This window comes from Sminthopsis crassicaudata, chromosome 2 (assembly GCF_048593235.1).
Source record: "Sminthopsis crassicaudata isolate SCR6 chromosome 2, ASM4859323v1, whole genome shotgun sequence".
Lineage (NCBI taxonomy): Eukaryota > Metazoa > Chordata > Mammalia > Dasyuromorphia > Dasyuridae > Sminthopsis > Sminthopsis crassicaudata.
Genome location: NC_133618.1, coordinates 252,555,260 through 252,572,334, shown reverse-complemented (window position 1 = coordinate 252,572,334; position 17,075 = coordinate 252,555,260). Strand labels below are relative to the sequence as shown.

The 17,075-nt window shown below is 34.0% G+C and overlaps 1 protein-coding gene across 6 annotated transcripts in view; it reads left to right on the top strand.

Moving 5' to 3' along the window:
• Positions 1–13,907, top strand: part of DIDO1 (death inducer-obliterator 1) — a 60,065-nt gene extending 46,158 nt beyond the window's left edge. For all 6 annotated transcript variants that reach the window (XM_074288807.1, XM_074288811.1, XM_074288806.1 and 3 more), the window contains exons 15-16: positions 139–334; positions 8,565–13,907. In XM_074288807.1, coding sequence (XP_074144908.1) covers positions 139–334; positions 8,565–12,259 — 3,891 coding nt within the window. In that variant the 3' untranslated portion in view covers positions 12,260–13,907. The remainder of the gene's footprint in view (positions 1–138; positions 335–8,564) is intronic.
• Positions 13,908–17,075: the final 3,168 nt, after the last annotated feature.

Here is a 17,075-nt window from a genome sequence, read left to right as displayed (position 1 = left end):
AAAATCTGAAAAGTAGTGATTCCATTTTATATAGTACTTTAAGTGTTAAAAAATTTTTTTTGAACTATACATTCCTTTGCAATTTTTCTAGAATTGCTCAAGGTCAATATTTTTTCCCTTGTACTTCTTATATTATAGGAGCTATGCTTGATTCGTTTTCATCCTGCAACAGAAGAAGAAGAAGTTGCCTATATTTCTCTCTACTCCTATTTTAGCAGTCGTGGCCGTTTTGGGGTGGTAGCTAATAACAACAGGCACATCAAGGATCTCTACTTGATTCCACTGAGTGCTAAGGATCCCATTCCATCAAAACTCTTGCCTTTTGAGGGACCAGGTAAGCACAGAATTTCTGGGTGGATAATAGGCACACTTAACAGCTCAAGAATTTCCTTAAGTCATTTGGTAACATTAAAATCCTCAGAAAGAATAGTTCCCTAAAATTTAAGAAAAAGAATGAAAACAAAAAAAAGTCAGTTGAGAACCACAAAATGAAGTAACAGATAAGACTTAAAACTAAACACAAAGTACTTAGTATTCCACCAGTAGTTACATGTTTCTCATTAGCTTAAATACTACTAGGGAAATGGTTAGAAAACAAAATGAAAAACAAAACAATCTTAGCTGCATACTTTATCATCAAATCAGTGAAAAAAATCAAGCTTATTCAAGCACAAGAGTCAATGGAACCGCTGAAGAAGAAAGGTAATATTTTATATTAGTTTGTAACTTGTTGCGTCAGACTTTCTAAATAGACCTTTCCCTTTTTTTTTTCTTGATGTATTTGACTCAGGAATGAGCAAACTCCACAGTCTTTTTCAAAACCCCTTGAGGTAAGTTTTTTCAAAATACCTATTTCCTACAAATTAATTCTTGACCCCCCCCCCCAAAAAAAAAAAAAAGCAAAAAAACCACCATATTAGAAAACCAAAACAGTTTACAAATCCTGTCAATTACTTCTCAGTTGTTTGACTGATGGTTTTTATCCTGTTAGACTAGTTGGAGTTTGCTCATCCCTTGCAGGAATGTGAACCTATGGAGGATTGTTTGTGAATTAACCTCTGACTGACTGTTAAAAGGGGTTGGAAAAATATTAGTTCCTATACACCACTTCTTTTCTTCAAACATCAAATAGTTAAAAATTAGGGAAGTAGCTAACTAAAAGAAGACTAAATTAGGGTTATAGCATTACATAGAGAAGGCTTGTAGACGAAGAGGATTAAAAAAGACCTTAGAGATGGTGAAAATCCTTATATAAAATGGTTTAAGTATCTGGAAATAAATATTTTCAGATGATTTTGTTTTTTGGAATAAGAGTGCCTGCAGGCAATTTTACTTGAACCTTAATTGCTGGTGCCAAAAGTATATTACTACTATCCAACTCAGCTTTTATATCCCAACCTATCACTGGTCCTTAACAGCTTTTCCAACCCTTTCTTGTCCAATATACAACAACTTTTTATTTATTTATTTTTATTTCACACCCTCACTTTTTCAGGAAACCCTTACAAAGACTAATAAAACAGATCTCATCACCATCCCTATTCAGTTGGGGGTATCAATAAAAATCTGTCACAATATTATGAAGCATGTTGTAAAAAACTGGGATTGTATAATTTATTCAGGTTCCCTGGTTCCCAATTTACATTCTGAAATCGAAGAGCAGAAACTTGTATGCCCTTATTCACACTTGGTTGGTTGGGAAGCCATGTCCAAATATGATTTCTTTGTATCATCATGTCCAGGGATAAATACAGTTAGTGTTTATTTCTAAAGACTCCCTCAAATGATGTGGTTCTTTAAGTAAAATATATTTTAAAAGTAAAACACTTGGCTGCTCCATCTCTACTAATATAAGACGAAGAAATGCCATCTGACTGGTGAGTCAGAACCTGTGCTTCAGGTCCCCAGAGTCTGATTCTAAAGAAGAATGCTGGCTTTCCCGCTAGCTCATAAAAAGAAAAATGCCTGCTTTCCAGTGCTGAAGTGTGAAGAACAAGAAGCTGAGGGCTTATTTACCACCTGTGAAGAACTCTGGTCAGTTAGTAGGCTAGAGACAGCTTCTTTTAGATAGAATAGAGTTTGATTTCTAAATTTCTCTCTCCCCTTAGTCTAGACAGTTTCTCATATAATTAAGGTATGCTATTTTGTGTGTTGGGGGGGTTTTGTTGTTGTTGGTTTACTGTTTTTTTGTTTTGAAAAATTTATCTTTGGGAGAGATAAAGGGTTTTTCATAAAGTTGCTGAATTTGTTTTTCCCAAATTTTTACCTTTTTTTTTAAACCAGCGTTGACTACAAATTCCAATGGGAATTATTACTCACAAGTTAATGATATGTATATCTACAAACATGAATAGGGTTTTTTTCTTCCTAACATGGAACAAAATTTTGTATCCATAATGATATGTAAACTTAAGAAATCGTTTTAAAATACTTGCTAGAGTATTTTTTTTCCTTTTTTTTTTTAAAGTATTTCTTTGGAGGTTAATTTTTTTTTCACCTCAAAGTTTTTGAGATATAAGCTTTATATATGTGTTTTTAGCAGTAATGAACAGAAAAACTGAAACTACAGGAGATTCTAAAAATCTGAGGTTGTGAAAATTAATATTCATATATTTAAAACCACCTACCACCTTTTTTTTTTTTTTTTTTTTTTTTTAAATAATTAAAAAAAATTGTTTCCTTTTACTCCCCTTCCTATTTTTGGACTAAATCTGTGATTTCCATTAGTAGCTTCCAGAGAGGAAATTTCCTCTACTAATATAAATTGCCAACTGTTTTGCAACTTGTAATCTTAAAAGACTTACATGAGACATTGAAAGATAAAGTGATTTGCCCAATATATGTCATATTATGTGTCACGGGCTAGACTTAAAAACCCACATCCTTCTAGCACTGAAGCTGTTTTTTAATCTATTACATTCTGTAATAGAATAGTAATTTATACTTCAGCAGTATACATATAAATTCTACATATTAACTTTATGCCTTTTATCATAGGTCCAGCTCTATCTGTAAGGCCCAATATTTAACCACATTTTATTTGAATTTAGGGTTATATATAACCAATGGCACTCTTGTCTTAGCAAAATAGCTTTTCCCAGTCTTCAATCAGTTTTTGACAATATTTCTGTTAACTTGTAGTTTATAGAGAGGGGTAGCACTGACAGGAAAATTACAGATACTTTTAACAGTACTTTACTTTTAAATATATTCCTTTTTTGTTGTTGTTTACACTTTAAAGTTCAGAGAAAATATTTAAATGAAAGTACAGAAGTTGGTAACTTTTTATCAAAGGCTAGCTGTAGTCCCTTTAAAAATTGTTTCTATCTGTAGTATTAAAGATTTTTTAAATATAATCTTAGCAAATTTAATAAATATTCTCAAATTTATCTTTTATTTTAAAAAAGTTACTCAAGTATTAACTGTAAAGTTTTCCTTATCACTTGTCCATTTTAATCACCTTCAGTTTGATTTTCTTAAAATGACTTATAAGTACTGAAAAACAACTTGAAAATTTAACTTTCTTAATAAATTGGTCAAAGTATATATATTTATATTTCAATAAATGTAATAGTCTTAAAACTTGCCCATATGTGAACAATATATTACTTGATTGGGACACTAGTGCAGTGATTCATTTTCCACACTTTTAAGCTTCCTTTTAATTCAGTTTGACATGGAGTTGAAAAGGACACACTAGTTTTAACACAGTATGCCAAACCTATTACATTGATACTTCTTGAATGTACAGTGAAAATGAGGAATTATGATTTAGGTTTTCAATTCAGGATGTCAAAAGTTAAGATTTTTTCCATGTTTTGCCTCTGACTTTTTGATGGGTGAGATGTGAATAAGTGGATCCCTCATCTAAATTAGTGGAGAGACTTTTTTTTTTTTTTTTTTTTAATTCTAACATTAGCTAAAAAATTCTGTGAGTGAAATTTTTTTCAGGTAAGCAACTTTTGTCAGGTCTTATGTATATGTAATAATGTGCCTGCATAAAGATTGTAACCAGACTTTTCATATAGCATTGAATGGAATTTATTGCTCTTTCTCCCTCTTCAAAATAAATAAAAATGTTTTATGGAAAGTGGTCACTGTCTCCTTAAATTTACATAAAGTAGGTTTTGGGTAGCATACTATACATCCATGGCTTTGCTATCAACAAAAGTTTGTCTCACACTCTTTTTATAAGACTTTTTATAAGCAATAATTCTCATATTACACATCATAATTCTCAGAGGATAGAAGATGATAAATTGAGAGTAAGCACACTTGGAGGCATTTAGGCATTGGATTTCTTCGGCATTCTGGTCAACTGACATCTGAATGAAGACCACGACTTCTGTACTTTGCCTGAACAGCACAATGGGTCACATTGATATCTTTATATATCTCGGTTCTTACGAACTGAAGGAGGTTGGAGGGGGAGGGGGTGAGACAATTTCACTGTCTGTTTTGCCATTTCCCTTTACTTTTCCATGTCATAATTGATATTGCATATAACTTTCCCACACAATTTCTGTTTCAGCAGGTTCAAATATTGTGTTTTGTTGGGGTTCAAAATCACATACAAGTAGAATAACAGCCAATTATCCAGTGATGGAAAACAACCAGTTAGATCTTGGGAGGATGGGATGGGGGACAGAAAGAAGAAACCTTCATATCATTATGATCACTTTAAAGCGAGAAGGAGAGTCAGTTTTAAACATATAAGCTATTTTAACGGAATAAAATGCACAATTTTATCCTTTTTACATACTTAGAACATATAATGAGCGTGAGTTAAAAGCATCCTTAGAAACTTGGTTCCCTTCTCTCCTTCCACTACACCTCTCAATAAGAATATCTGTTGCTTTGCTGCATAGGCCTAGTATGGCTGCTTACCTTCACAACTAATGAAATTGATCAATCCATGCCTTTGAAATAACATGTGTGTAAAGATTAAGATTCCCTTAGATCAAATGCACTCAGTTTATTTAATTTGTAGAATTCTAGTTTTTAAATTTGCTTGTCTTGACTATAAATAATCTCAATGCAAACCTAAATGAAACATTCATTAGACATAAAATGAAACATTTGCTACACATAACAGTATTGACCTGATTATTTTCAAGGAATTTAATTAGGTGGGAAATAACACTGCCCAGTCTTCATTCCAAAAGCTATCTCAAACCTTTTGTCCAGAAATGAGTGTTATTTTACAGCTACACATAGCTTATGGAACAGTTCTTCCCACTCAATAGTTTCATTTCACCCGTTTTTTGAATAATTCATAATTTTCCAGAGGGAGGTGGTAAGTAGCATTCCTTGTTTATATGTGGAGAAAACAAATTTGGATTTTACAAATCCAAAGGGAACAACGCTCATTTGGGACTATACCACCAAGTTTGGGCTCCCCAGTCCTGGGTTTTAGGTTTCATCCTTTAAAAATCAGAACTTTTCTCACCCAACTTCTGCAACTTTTCCAAATAACAAAACAAAGAGGGGGACACAAATTGAAGGGATGAGTGGAAATCAGTAAAGAAAGTTGGCTGGACAAATTAATGAAAGCCAAAATGAAATTCTCAATTCTTTGCCATATCTTCAAGGCTAAATTGTTAATAGTAATTTTGAAAATTTTTTAGAATATCCCTTTGATAAATTTGAAATTTTATTGCTTTTGTGAGTAGGACAAAAGGCTTGCATTAAAAACTGATAGTGTAAATAATGATTTTAGAGCATTTTATTTACCTAAATAAGTCCAAAACATTGGCCAGGGGGGAGGGGGGGTGCTGAAGATCTCTTCCTGTTGCTATGTTTTAAGAGATCTTCAATTTCTAGAACTAGGTGGTTAGCTTTTCAGAATTTTACATTTGGATATGATCCGTTAATAATAGGAGAAAAACTAGTGAATCCTGTTAATCTCCAAATTATTAGTGGATATAACCTATATAGCTTAAAAAAGTTTTGTTATGATAAGTGAAAACTTAAGTATTCATTTAAAGGTTCAATAAATTTTGGGGACATCTCATTAAGTTTTAAGTTGAACACATTTAAATGGATAAAGACCACATTTTAAGAGATTTAAGATCACAGCTGTACCTGCATAGCTAGTAGTATCTAGCATTAATGAATTAAAGTATGATCTAGAAATAGTCAATTTTTTGAGAGTTAATTTCAGATTAGTAACAAGTTACAAGGTTAAAATATTTTTAATTACAAAGTTAAAAATAGATAATAGCTTTTATGTACATTATTTAAGTTACAATTTAGGAAGCAAGTAATTTAATATTACCCACGCATTGTAGTTCTGGCAAGAAGAGGGTTCAGACTACATTAGAGGGTTATATAACATTTTTTAGTGTTTGATCAAATAAATGCTGGTCTACATAAAAATCCAGATTAAACAATGAGCATGCTATTACATCTAAAATGGTAGAGCTTCTAATTTGCTAGGTAAAGTCCCTCTAGTTTCTCAGACCATTATGCTACTCAATTTTGTTTTGCCTATCTTACTATTATTGACTCATTTGGGCTTCATTGCTCACACTTTGTACCTTTGCTACTTGAAGATTACCTCAAAAAAATTTTTTTTAAGTCTAAATAAGATTTTGGAATAAGATATACAATAAGGGCCCACATAATTATAATTTGATTATTTTGTAGATACTGGATTTTCCAATAAATATTAGAATATGAAGGTATAGAAAGCTTTCAATTTTATCAGCAGTTTTGAAAAACAATTTGCTTTATACCTAGTATGAATTTTAGTCTCTTAGAATGTAGAGAAATACACTGGCTAAAACAAAATTTTCAATTAGTATTATATGTTAACTATTTTTAAAATGTGAAAATTAAGGTGAAAACCCTCAACTCTTCATATCTTTGCTTTAAAAGAAAATTGCTTTACACAGTACATTTGAATTTTATTTAAAAGTATATGGCAAATATATATAGTATAATATATTTGATAAGTAAAGCCTGATGTATCATATATTTTTCTTTATCCCTGTAGACTTTTGATAAATTTTCAAAACCATTAAGACCTCTATCGAAGAGTAGGGAAAGGAACATTTCAAAGGTTTTTGTCTATTGTTGAATGAAAAGTTATGGTGATGAATTAGAAGGGTAAAATTAAAATAGCTAAAATTGGGTATTCTTATATATGTATAAATTTTATCTAACTTGACCATTATTATAATACCATATTTTGCCCTAAGAAAATATATTTTAATATACATAGGACATCATTTAGCTTAGGGGAATAATTTATTCATCTAGATATTGTTGCTATGAACTCAGCACCAGGTATGCCTTTTTTGAAGTTTACCCACACCCGTTTTCCATAATGGAGATTATTTGCCAATCTAACTATATTTTCCCCCATTATTAAACAAACTTATTTGATAATTATGTAGATTTTGGGGATCATTCAGTATCCATGGGAGAATGTATTTTGTCAGTAGTATTATGATCTTTGATCCATTTTGGATTCAAATTCACCAATTTGGTTTCAATATTGCCATTTTCTTTGATAACCAGCAAAAGCTACAATTGTTTTTTTTTTTTTTATGAAATTATAATATACAATCCAAAGAAAATTTAGAATTTTTATTCTAAGTATATAAAACATCTTGTCAATACTGAATTCAAGAAATTGATACTTTTACCTCACTTTTTATACTGCAGCATATTTCCTAATTGGCTATATCAGTGTATATAAATGTGTATATAAAAAGTAAAAAAACTTTTAGAGTTAAACTATTGCTTACCAGTGGAAAAGAAATAGTTTTTTACATACTTTTCCACCATTGCCCAATTTTTAAAAGTGATTATTGAAGACAAATGGGAAAATTGTTCATATTTAAATTTAAGTATTTAATATATTTATCTTAAATATATTTTTTAAATATATTTTTAAGTACCTTATACTTTTATTAACCATGTAAGGTAATATATGTGGAATTCATTGCAAAATTTCAAGTACTGTGTATATGATAGCTATTATTACTATGGCTCTGCTTTGGTTTGGAAAAGAAATTCATACTACTAACTTACATTTCCAAGAAAGTTACTGTTTAGCATATTGGAAGAAGCTTTTTCCCTTAATGAAAAGATACCATATAGCTGATTGAGAAGACATTGTATATGGCTTTTAAAATATAAACCAGTTTTACTTTCTGAATACTTTTATTGTATAAGGGGTTTTTTTGTTCTTTAAATAACAGGGCATTAATTTAAGACACATGAATATTGGAAATATTGTGTAGTTGTTTATGACTTTTAAATGTTTTCTTACCCCTTTTTTTTTTTTTTAACCCTAATGTTAACCTTTTGAAGCTTGTGATGACTATTAAATATTTTCATGTGTTTTATGTGTCAAAATATTCCTGGGATTTGATTTCCTTCAAGTTCTGCAAATATTACATATTTTTCTTTTGCCAGTATTTAACAATATAAAGAGTGCTTTGTAATGTAAAATTATAAATTTTCATGTGTCCACTGATAGCTTATGTCTCTCTACAAGACATTATTGCTAACTAACTTTCCTGCATTCTAAAACATATACTTTTCTTCCTTAGGTCTTGAGTCACCACGTCCAAATATAATACTGGGATTAGTAATCTGTCAAAAAGTAAAGCGACCTTCAAATGCTGGAGAATTGGATAAGATGGAAGAAAAACGGAGCAAACTTCAAACACAGGAAGAAGTCGAGGGGTCACTGTATCCCAAAGGAGTTTTGTCTTCTCAATCTGAAAAGAAGCAATCAAAGTATCAGATCTATTCTGCAGATACTGTTGTCAGTACCACACCACCTGGATCCCCACCACCTCCACCTCCACCACCACCACCTCCACCACTCCCAGATCCACCAGCTTCATCATCAGTATTAAAAATACTGTCATCACTTAAAACAGGGACTACAAATATCACAACTCCATCAGTTTCATCAACAACTATTACAACTACAACTTCCTCCCCTGCTAGTTCATCTAGTTCAAAAACAGCTTCACCCCTAGAACACATCTTGCAAACACTTTTTGGAAAGAAAAAATCATTTGATTCTGCTGCTAAGGACTCTGAATTTACTTCACCTTTAAACCAAGAATCTAAAATAATGGTAGATGAAGGAGTACCAGCAACTCCTTTGTTAGATCCAATTGTTCAACAGTTTGGCAAAATGTCAAAAGATAAAACTCTAGAGGAGGAAGAAGATGACAGACCATATGATCCTGAAGAAGAATATGATCCAGAGAAAGCTTTTGAAACTCAAATTAATGATAGTGAAAAACGGTATGATCTTGATAAACCTCCCGAATTGTCAGAGAGAGAAGATGTGGCTTATGACCCAGAAGATGAAACTATTTTAGAAGAAGCTAAAGTTACTATTGATGACTTACCTAATAAAATGTGTGCAGATAAAAATTCCACAGAGAGGACATCTGAATATGTGACTGATATTTCTGCTCCCTCTTCCTTAGTAGAACAGCAAAAAATGCTTGAAGAGTTAAATAAGCAAATAGAGGAGCAAAAGAGGCAACTAGAAGAACAAGAAGAAGCACTTAGACAGCAAAGGGCTGCGGTTGGTGTATCAATGGCTCACTTTTCAGTGTCTGATGCATTGATGTCACCACCTCCAAAGTCATCTTTGACAAAGACTGAATTATTTCAACAAGAACAACAAACTGCTGATAAGTCAGATTCATCTTCAATGTCAACTCAGTTAGCTCATGCAGGAAGCCTAAGTTCAGATCTCAGACAAAGTAGAGATCCACGACAGGCTAGAAGAATAGCTACAGAAAATAATGAAAGTGAAAATTTGCTAAAGCCACTATCTAGTTCCTCACATATTGGGACACCTATGAGAGAACCTTCTGCAGGTGTTAATATGGGTCAATTGCCTACCCCATCACAAGAGGAAAAAGAATTGAATCCTGTTACTCAGTTGATATATAGTAATGATAAGTGGGTTCCAAGTGAAAAAGCTACTGTTGTTGATCAGGATGGACAAAATGATAAGAATGAAAATTCAGAAAATATATCCAAACATCACTTAGAAAATGCACATCCATCAGTATCAGGTGAAGTTTCATCTAAACCTTTACGAAAAGTACTCCTTCCAACACCTCCCAATACATCTTTTCAACCAAATTTCCCAGGGCAGAATGATGGACAAACTTTTAATTCACCAACTGGAGCAAGCAGTCCTTTCTCAAATACAGTATTTACATCTCAGGAAAAATCTTTAATTTCATCCCAATATGAAGATAGAAGAAATCCCCCATTTGCAGAAAAAAATGATTCTTCAGTTGATCAGGATGAGGGAGAAAGAAGTTCACAATCTAAACATGATGATAACAGAGGAGTTGTTCCATTTCCTTTGTCTGGACAAAAAGGAGTCCAACCTCAATCACAGTTTCAGGGACAAAATGAACCTACATCAAGGAATTATGGAGCAGCTTCAGGACCTCATGGACCTACCTTTCCAGGACCAAGGGGACCAACACCTCAGTTTTCAGAAGAAAATAATTCTGGTAGTGAAGGACAAAGAGGGCCTTCATCTACCAGATTTGGGGGGCAGAAGACACCCATTCCTTCATTATTCTCTGGACAACATGGACCACCTCCTTTTGGGGACAATAGAGGTCCTTCACCTTCTTATCTTGGTGGACCTAGAGGAGTGGCACCATCCCAATTTGAAGATCGTAGGGATCCCCATGGAGAAAAAAGGGAATTTCAAGATTCCCAGTATAGTGAGATGACTAGCCCTCCTTCACAGTTTGAAGGACCAGAACAATCTCAGTTTATGGGAAACAGAGGCCCAGCACCTTTCCCATTTGGAGGACAAAGAAGACCTTTGCTATCTCAGTTTAAGGGACCTCGAGGAGGCCCTCCTCCCACTCAGTTTGGAGGTCAAAGAGGACCACCACCTGGCCATTTTGTGGGGCCAAGAGGTCCCCATCCCAATCAATTTGAAGGTCCCCGGGGTCCCCATCCCAACCAATTTGAAGGCCCCCGGGGTCCCCATCCCAACCAGTTTGAGGGCCCCCGAGGTCCCCATCCCAATCAGTTTGAAGGTCCCCGAGGTCCCCATCCTAACCAGTTTGAAGGTCCCCGGGGTCCCCATCCCAATCAGTTTGAAGGTCCCCGGGGTCCCCATCCCAATCAGTTTGAAGGTCCCCGGGGTCCCCATCCCAATCAATTTGAAGGTCCCCGGGGTCCTCATCCCAACCAGTTTGAAGGTCCCCGGGGACCACATCCCAACCAATTTGATGGTCCTCGAGGCCCAGCACCAAACTTCATGCCAGGACCAAGGGTTATTCAACCACAGCAATTTGAAGAACAAAGAGTAAATTCACCACCAAGATTTGCAAACCAGAGGGGTCCAACACCCCTTCAGTTTGGGCCAAGGGGATCTGCTCCATTTTCAGAAAAAAATGAACAACCCCCTTCAAGATTCCATTTTCAAGGACAATCTCCACAGGGTATGAAACCTGCTCCAAGACCACTACTTGAACTTCCAAGCCATCCACCACAACACAGGAAGGAAAGATGGGAAGAAGCTGGTCCTTCTGCTCCTCTACCAACAAATGTATCTGGACCGGTCCCAGAATCAGACTCACAGTGGACATCATCTGATTTCCGAGATGGCAAAAGTCATGAATATAGAAATCAGACTTTTGAAGGGAGACGAGAAAGGTTTGAAGGAAGCACTAAAGAAAAGTCATCAGATGAACCTGAAACCCAGCTCTCAGAAAATAGACAAGGCAGAGGTTTTGAGGATAGAAGAAGGGACCGAGATCATGGTAAACCTTGGGAGAGAGAGCGTGGGCGAAATTGGAGTAGAGACAGGGAAAGAGATTGGGACAGAAACAGAGACTGGGAAAGACATAGAGAGAAAGACTCTAATCGAGATTGGGATAAAAATAAAGAGAGAAATCCAAATAGAGATAAGGATAGGGAATCTGAACGCAACAAAGAATGGGACAGAAACAGAGAGAGAAGCAGAAATAGAGATCGGGACCGTGAAAGGGACCGAGACAGGAGACGGGATCGAGACAGATCAAGAAGCAGAGATAGAGATAGAGATCGAATAAGAGAAAGGGATAGAGAACGAGACAGGGACCGAGAAAAAGACAGAGAACGTGATAGAGCAAAAGACCGTAAAGACAGAAGTAAAAGTAAAGAAAGTAGTAGGGATTCAAAGCCAGAAGAACAAAAAGAAACTCAAAAACCAGCTGAAACAGAAGGTTCATCAACTTCTATTCAAACATAAATGTTTGAGAGTAATTATACCCCATGCTTATGACTTATGTGTGTGTATATATATATGTACATATATATGGGGGGGGAAAAGACTTGACTTGGGGGTTTGGTTGTATATACTCAACATTGCAAAAAATCCTTTTTAAAACCAGCCTTAGAAAAATGTTCAAGGAAAATAGTTTTTGAAACTGCTATGAAATTAGATGGAGTGGAACCTTTCTGGACTTCAATTTACTGTAATTTTGTGTAAAATATGTTTTCTTACAAAATCTCACATCTTTACAATTCTGAAATGATTTTTTACTTAACTCTTAAAATTTCCATTTGAAATTAATACTGAAATGGGAAAGTCTATAAAAAGCATATTGCTTTTTTTCAGATTAAAAAGTTATGTTTTCCAATAACTTGACTGTATTGTAAACTTTTAAGGGAACTTCATTGGACCTTAGGAGCCATACCTTTTCTTACATCTCACATGTAGTGTTTCTGCGTAAAATTTTTTTATAAGTTTCTTAGTACGTGCTTTACAAGAGGGTCATGTGTCCTGTGCTGATTTTACTCTAGGTGGACTGCATGTATTTATGAAGTGATTGTGAAAGAACACAGTATTAGTAGTTTGTAATTAATAGAGCGTTAAGAAATACAAAGCTTATATCAATGACTGTCTTTTATGTAAAGGATAGTTTCAATCCAGAAACAAACTAAAAAGAAAAATCTGTCTTTTTCCCCTAATTTTTCTGTCGCCTTATAAAAATATTGTTTAAAAAATCTTTGATAAAAGTAACATGTCCAGGTAGAAATCTGTCAAGCTTTTAAATCTCAACTCATTAGAATATGTTTAAATTCTACAAACACAAGCAAAAAAGTGAGAGAAATAAACCAATTAAGGATATTTTTAAGCTGTTTCTTTGAATAATCAAGAACATTTGGTTTGTAGAACAACAGTGCTATTTAAGTAGTTCTTCAGTAATTTCTAGGCAAAACATACCTAGTTTAGAACTACTATTTGTCAGTCTACAATATTGATGTATTTAAAAGTTTACCACTGAACACAGAAAAATATTTGCATAAAGTTGATGAAAGTAAAAGATGAGTTGAAGTACTATAAAGTGGAAAGCTTTTCACTGTGAAATACAGTATACTGCTTCTTTTCATCTATTTTTCAAGTACTAAAGTGTGAAATAGAGAAAACATTGTTAATTTATTTGACTGTACAAATACACTTTGATAATTTTTTATATTTTCATAAACTACTTTTGCAAATATAAATTAGAAAATATCATTTGCTTCTTGGAGTCTGTTACTACTCCACTCTACATCACTACAGATTTTACAATTTATATAGGCACAAATTTTTAAGTTCTGAAGCCATCAGCAACTTAGTAATTTGGATGATTTGTATAATAAACCAAGAGTTAGAATGTTAAGTTGCATATAGGTGTAAAGCTCAAACATCTAATATGATGTGTTTTTTAAAAACTCAAATGTTTCTAATTTAAATACACAAATGTAAAAAAAATCAAGTGTGTTTGTTTAGGTTTACTTGATAGAAATTCTGTAAATTGTATTTTATATTGCAAAGTATATCACTGTACATTAAAACATGAAACTTCATAGGTTTTTGTTACTGTAAGTAGAATAAACGTCTACAAAAAGTTTATGAATCTGTTATATCTGATTCCTGCCATTTTCTCTAGAAAAGTTTGCAGCAGAATGTATGATTTATAGAATCTTACTTTCTGGACATTTTATAGAATAGTGCTTCATTTTGGAATAGTAAATCAGGATGACACATGACAAGGATTTTGTACAGTTGTGATTTGACAAGACTGAAAATTATTTCATTGGTATAGGGAACTCAATGATGAGAAAACTATCAGTACAGGTTATTTCTAAATTTTATAGTTTTAGACTGCTAACCCAGTCAGAGCCAATATATGTCAGAATCCAGGTTGGTCTTTTTGGCAATTTTCAAATTTTCTTAGGCATTGACTCCTTTGCCCTCTTAAAACATTAAGAATCCTCTCCCCCAGATGGCCTTATGTGGCTTGTAGTTTATTTCCTGTTTGTTAGAAATAAAATTATTTTCATCTCAAGGATTCCCTCCTACAAAGGTGTTGGGTGATTGGATTATACTTTGAGACCCACTGGATTCTGCTTCATATACACCCATAATACACGTTTCCACAGAAAATATTTCGAACTAAGTATAGAATAGTGGAAAAAAAAGGCTCTTCCCCAAATCCTTGTACATAGCCCAATCTACTTTTTATAAAGCCTTATTTCTGCTTCTTGGAAATATCTTGCATATCACATGCACCCCTTTTCTCTATTCAGGTCATCTCTTTTTAGTGGTTGGGGATCATGTTCCCCAAATGCATATTTTAGAAATCACCTCTTAAAATGTGTAACATGTTTAATCATGAGTTCTTGGGAGCTAAGTTTGGTGGTTGCATTAATTAGATCTTAAATCATCTTTATAATGTTGGTATTGTATAAAACTTCTCATTTAGATCTGCATCAGTTCCTACAAGTCTTCCTAGGTTTCTTAGAAACTTCATTTCTTATAGTACACTATAATTCCATTATATATTATTTAGCCATTCTGTCAGCTGATAGGTACCTCCCATTGACTTATAGTTATTTGCCACAACTCTCCCACCACCACCACCAAAACCCAAAACAGCAATTAAAAAAAAAAAAATGTTATGGATGGATGTCATTCTTTATTCTCAAAGAGGACCAAAATGACATTACTATGTTTAGTAGTCAGGTTGCCATGTGTTAGACCAATACGAGTTTAGAATGTATCACAGTTGGGCACAAATAGTCCATATGAACATTTGGGGTAGAGTCTGTAAATTTGCATATTTCAAATTTATTTTAAGCCATATCAGTTCTGTTTTTGCTAACAGCATAGAGCTTCCTTTGATGTGAGTACAATGGTGGGTGGTCCTTTGCCATCTCCCACTCCCAGAATGTCCTTGTATCAATTCTGGCTACTACGTGAGCACTTGCCTTGTGTGAGTTCTCCATAAAATAGTATTTTAGACAAGCATCCTTGGGCATTTAAACAATATATGGCCAGCCTATTGTGCTTTCCGCAGTAGAGTTTAAATGGTTGGCAGTTTAGTTTGAGAAAGGACTTCAGTGTCCTATATTTTATCCTGCCAAGTGATCTTCAGAATCTTCCTAAGGAACAATCCAAATAGAAATGATTCCATTTCCTGGCGTGGTTCTAGTTTACGATCCAGATTTCACAAATACTTATCAATGAGATCAGCACAACAGCTCTGTGGACCTTCAGTTTATTAGGCAGTCTAATACCTCTTATATGTCCCTTCAGAGATTCCCAAATCCTGATCTAGCTCTGGCAATGCATTCATCAACTTCATTAATCAGTGTGTACAGCCCTGGAAAATGTTGTCAAGATAGATGCCTCTCCATAGCATTCAAAGCTTATCCATTTGCTCAATCTATCATAACTGATAGTACCACATATTATAATTTGTGTATATATATATATCCTTTCTGATCTGTTTGGAGTACAGAACTAGTAGTTGTTTCACTGGGTTAAAGGTAAGGATAGTTTAGTAACTTGGGTGGGGGGAAGATAGCTCCAAATCTTTTTTTCATGTACTGGAAATACTCTGTGCCTGGACTAGGTTCCAACAGTAAACCACAGCCTATTTGGTCAATTTTGCAAATTTGATGTGTAATATGGAACAAGAGTTGTTTTGATTTACATTTGTTAATGATCTGGGGAATTTTTCATATGGCTATTGATGAATTGGATTTCTTCCTTTGAAAAGTGTTTAATTCAATGGCAGCTAAGTGGGGCAGTGGATAGAGCAGCAGTCCTGAAGTCAAAAGAACCTGAGTTCAAATTTGACCTCAGACACTTAACACTGCTGTGTGACCCTGGGCAAGTCATTTAACCCCAATTGCCTCAGCAAAAAAAAAAAAAAAAAAGTGCTTCATCCATCACTTCATGTATATGGACCATTGTGATAGCTTTCTAATTGGTTTCCCTGCCTTATGTATCTCTCCACCCCAAACCATCTTTCAATCAGCTGCCATGGTGATTCTTCAGAATCATAGGTGTGACCATATATTTCTCCCCCAATTCAATAAATTCTAATGAGTGGCTCTCTATTCTTTCTGGTATTAAATATCAAATTGTTTGGCACTTAAAAAGACCTACACAACCTAGTTTTTTTTTTAACTTCCTAATCTTACACTTTATTCCCTTTCATGTAGACACACATTTTTCTTGTTTTCCCATCTAAAATTACCTCCCATTTACATTGTTTATATCTTGTATTCTGTTTTTTCTCCCATTAGAATGTGAGCTCCTTAAGAGCTTTGGCCTTTATATTTACAGCATGTAGCAGAGTCCCTGGAAGTAGTAATACATGCCTGTTAACTGACAAGTTCTTGAGGATTTGCCATTAGAATGATGCACAAAATTCAGCTAAGGAGAGTATGAGAATCATGAAAGCTAGGTGAATACCTTTGAAAGTGTGATATCACTTTAAAAATTTTAAGATTTTCAACAAAATAGTGACATGATGAATGCCAACATTATTCAGGAAATCCTGAAGGTTAAATTAGAAACCTGAAGAGGATGAGCTAAATACAAAAATTTTTGATCAAGGCATCTCCTAAATAGTAGCATCAAACAGTATGTATATATAGAAGAGTTGCTCATTTGTAAATAAGTGTCACTTTCCCACTTTTCATTAGTACCCGTGGCTGACGGGAACTTGGATTTGAGATAGCCTATTCTACTTTTGCTAAGTCCCATTTGTGAAGTGGTAAGGAAG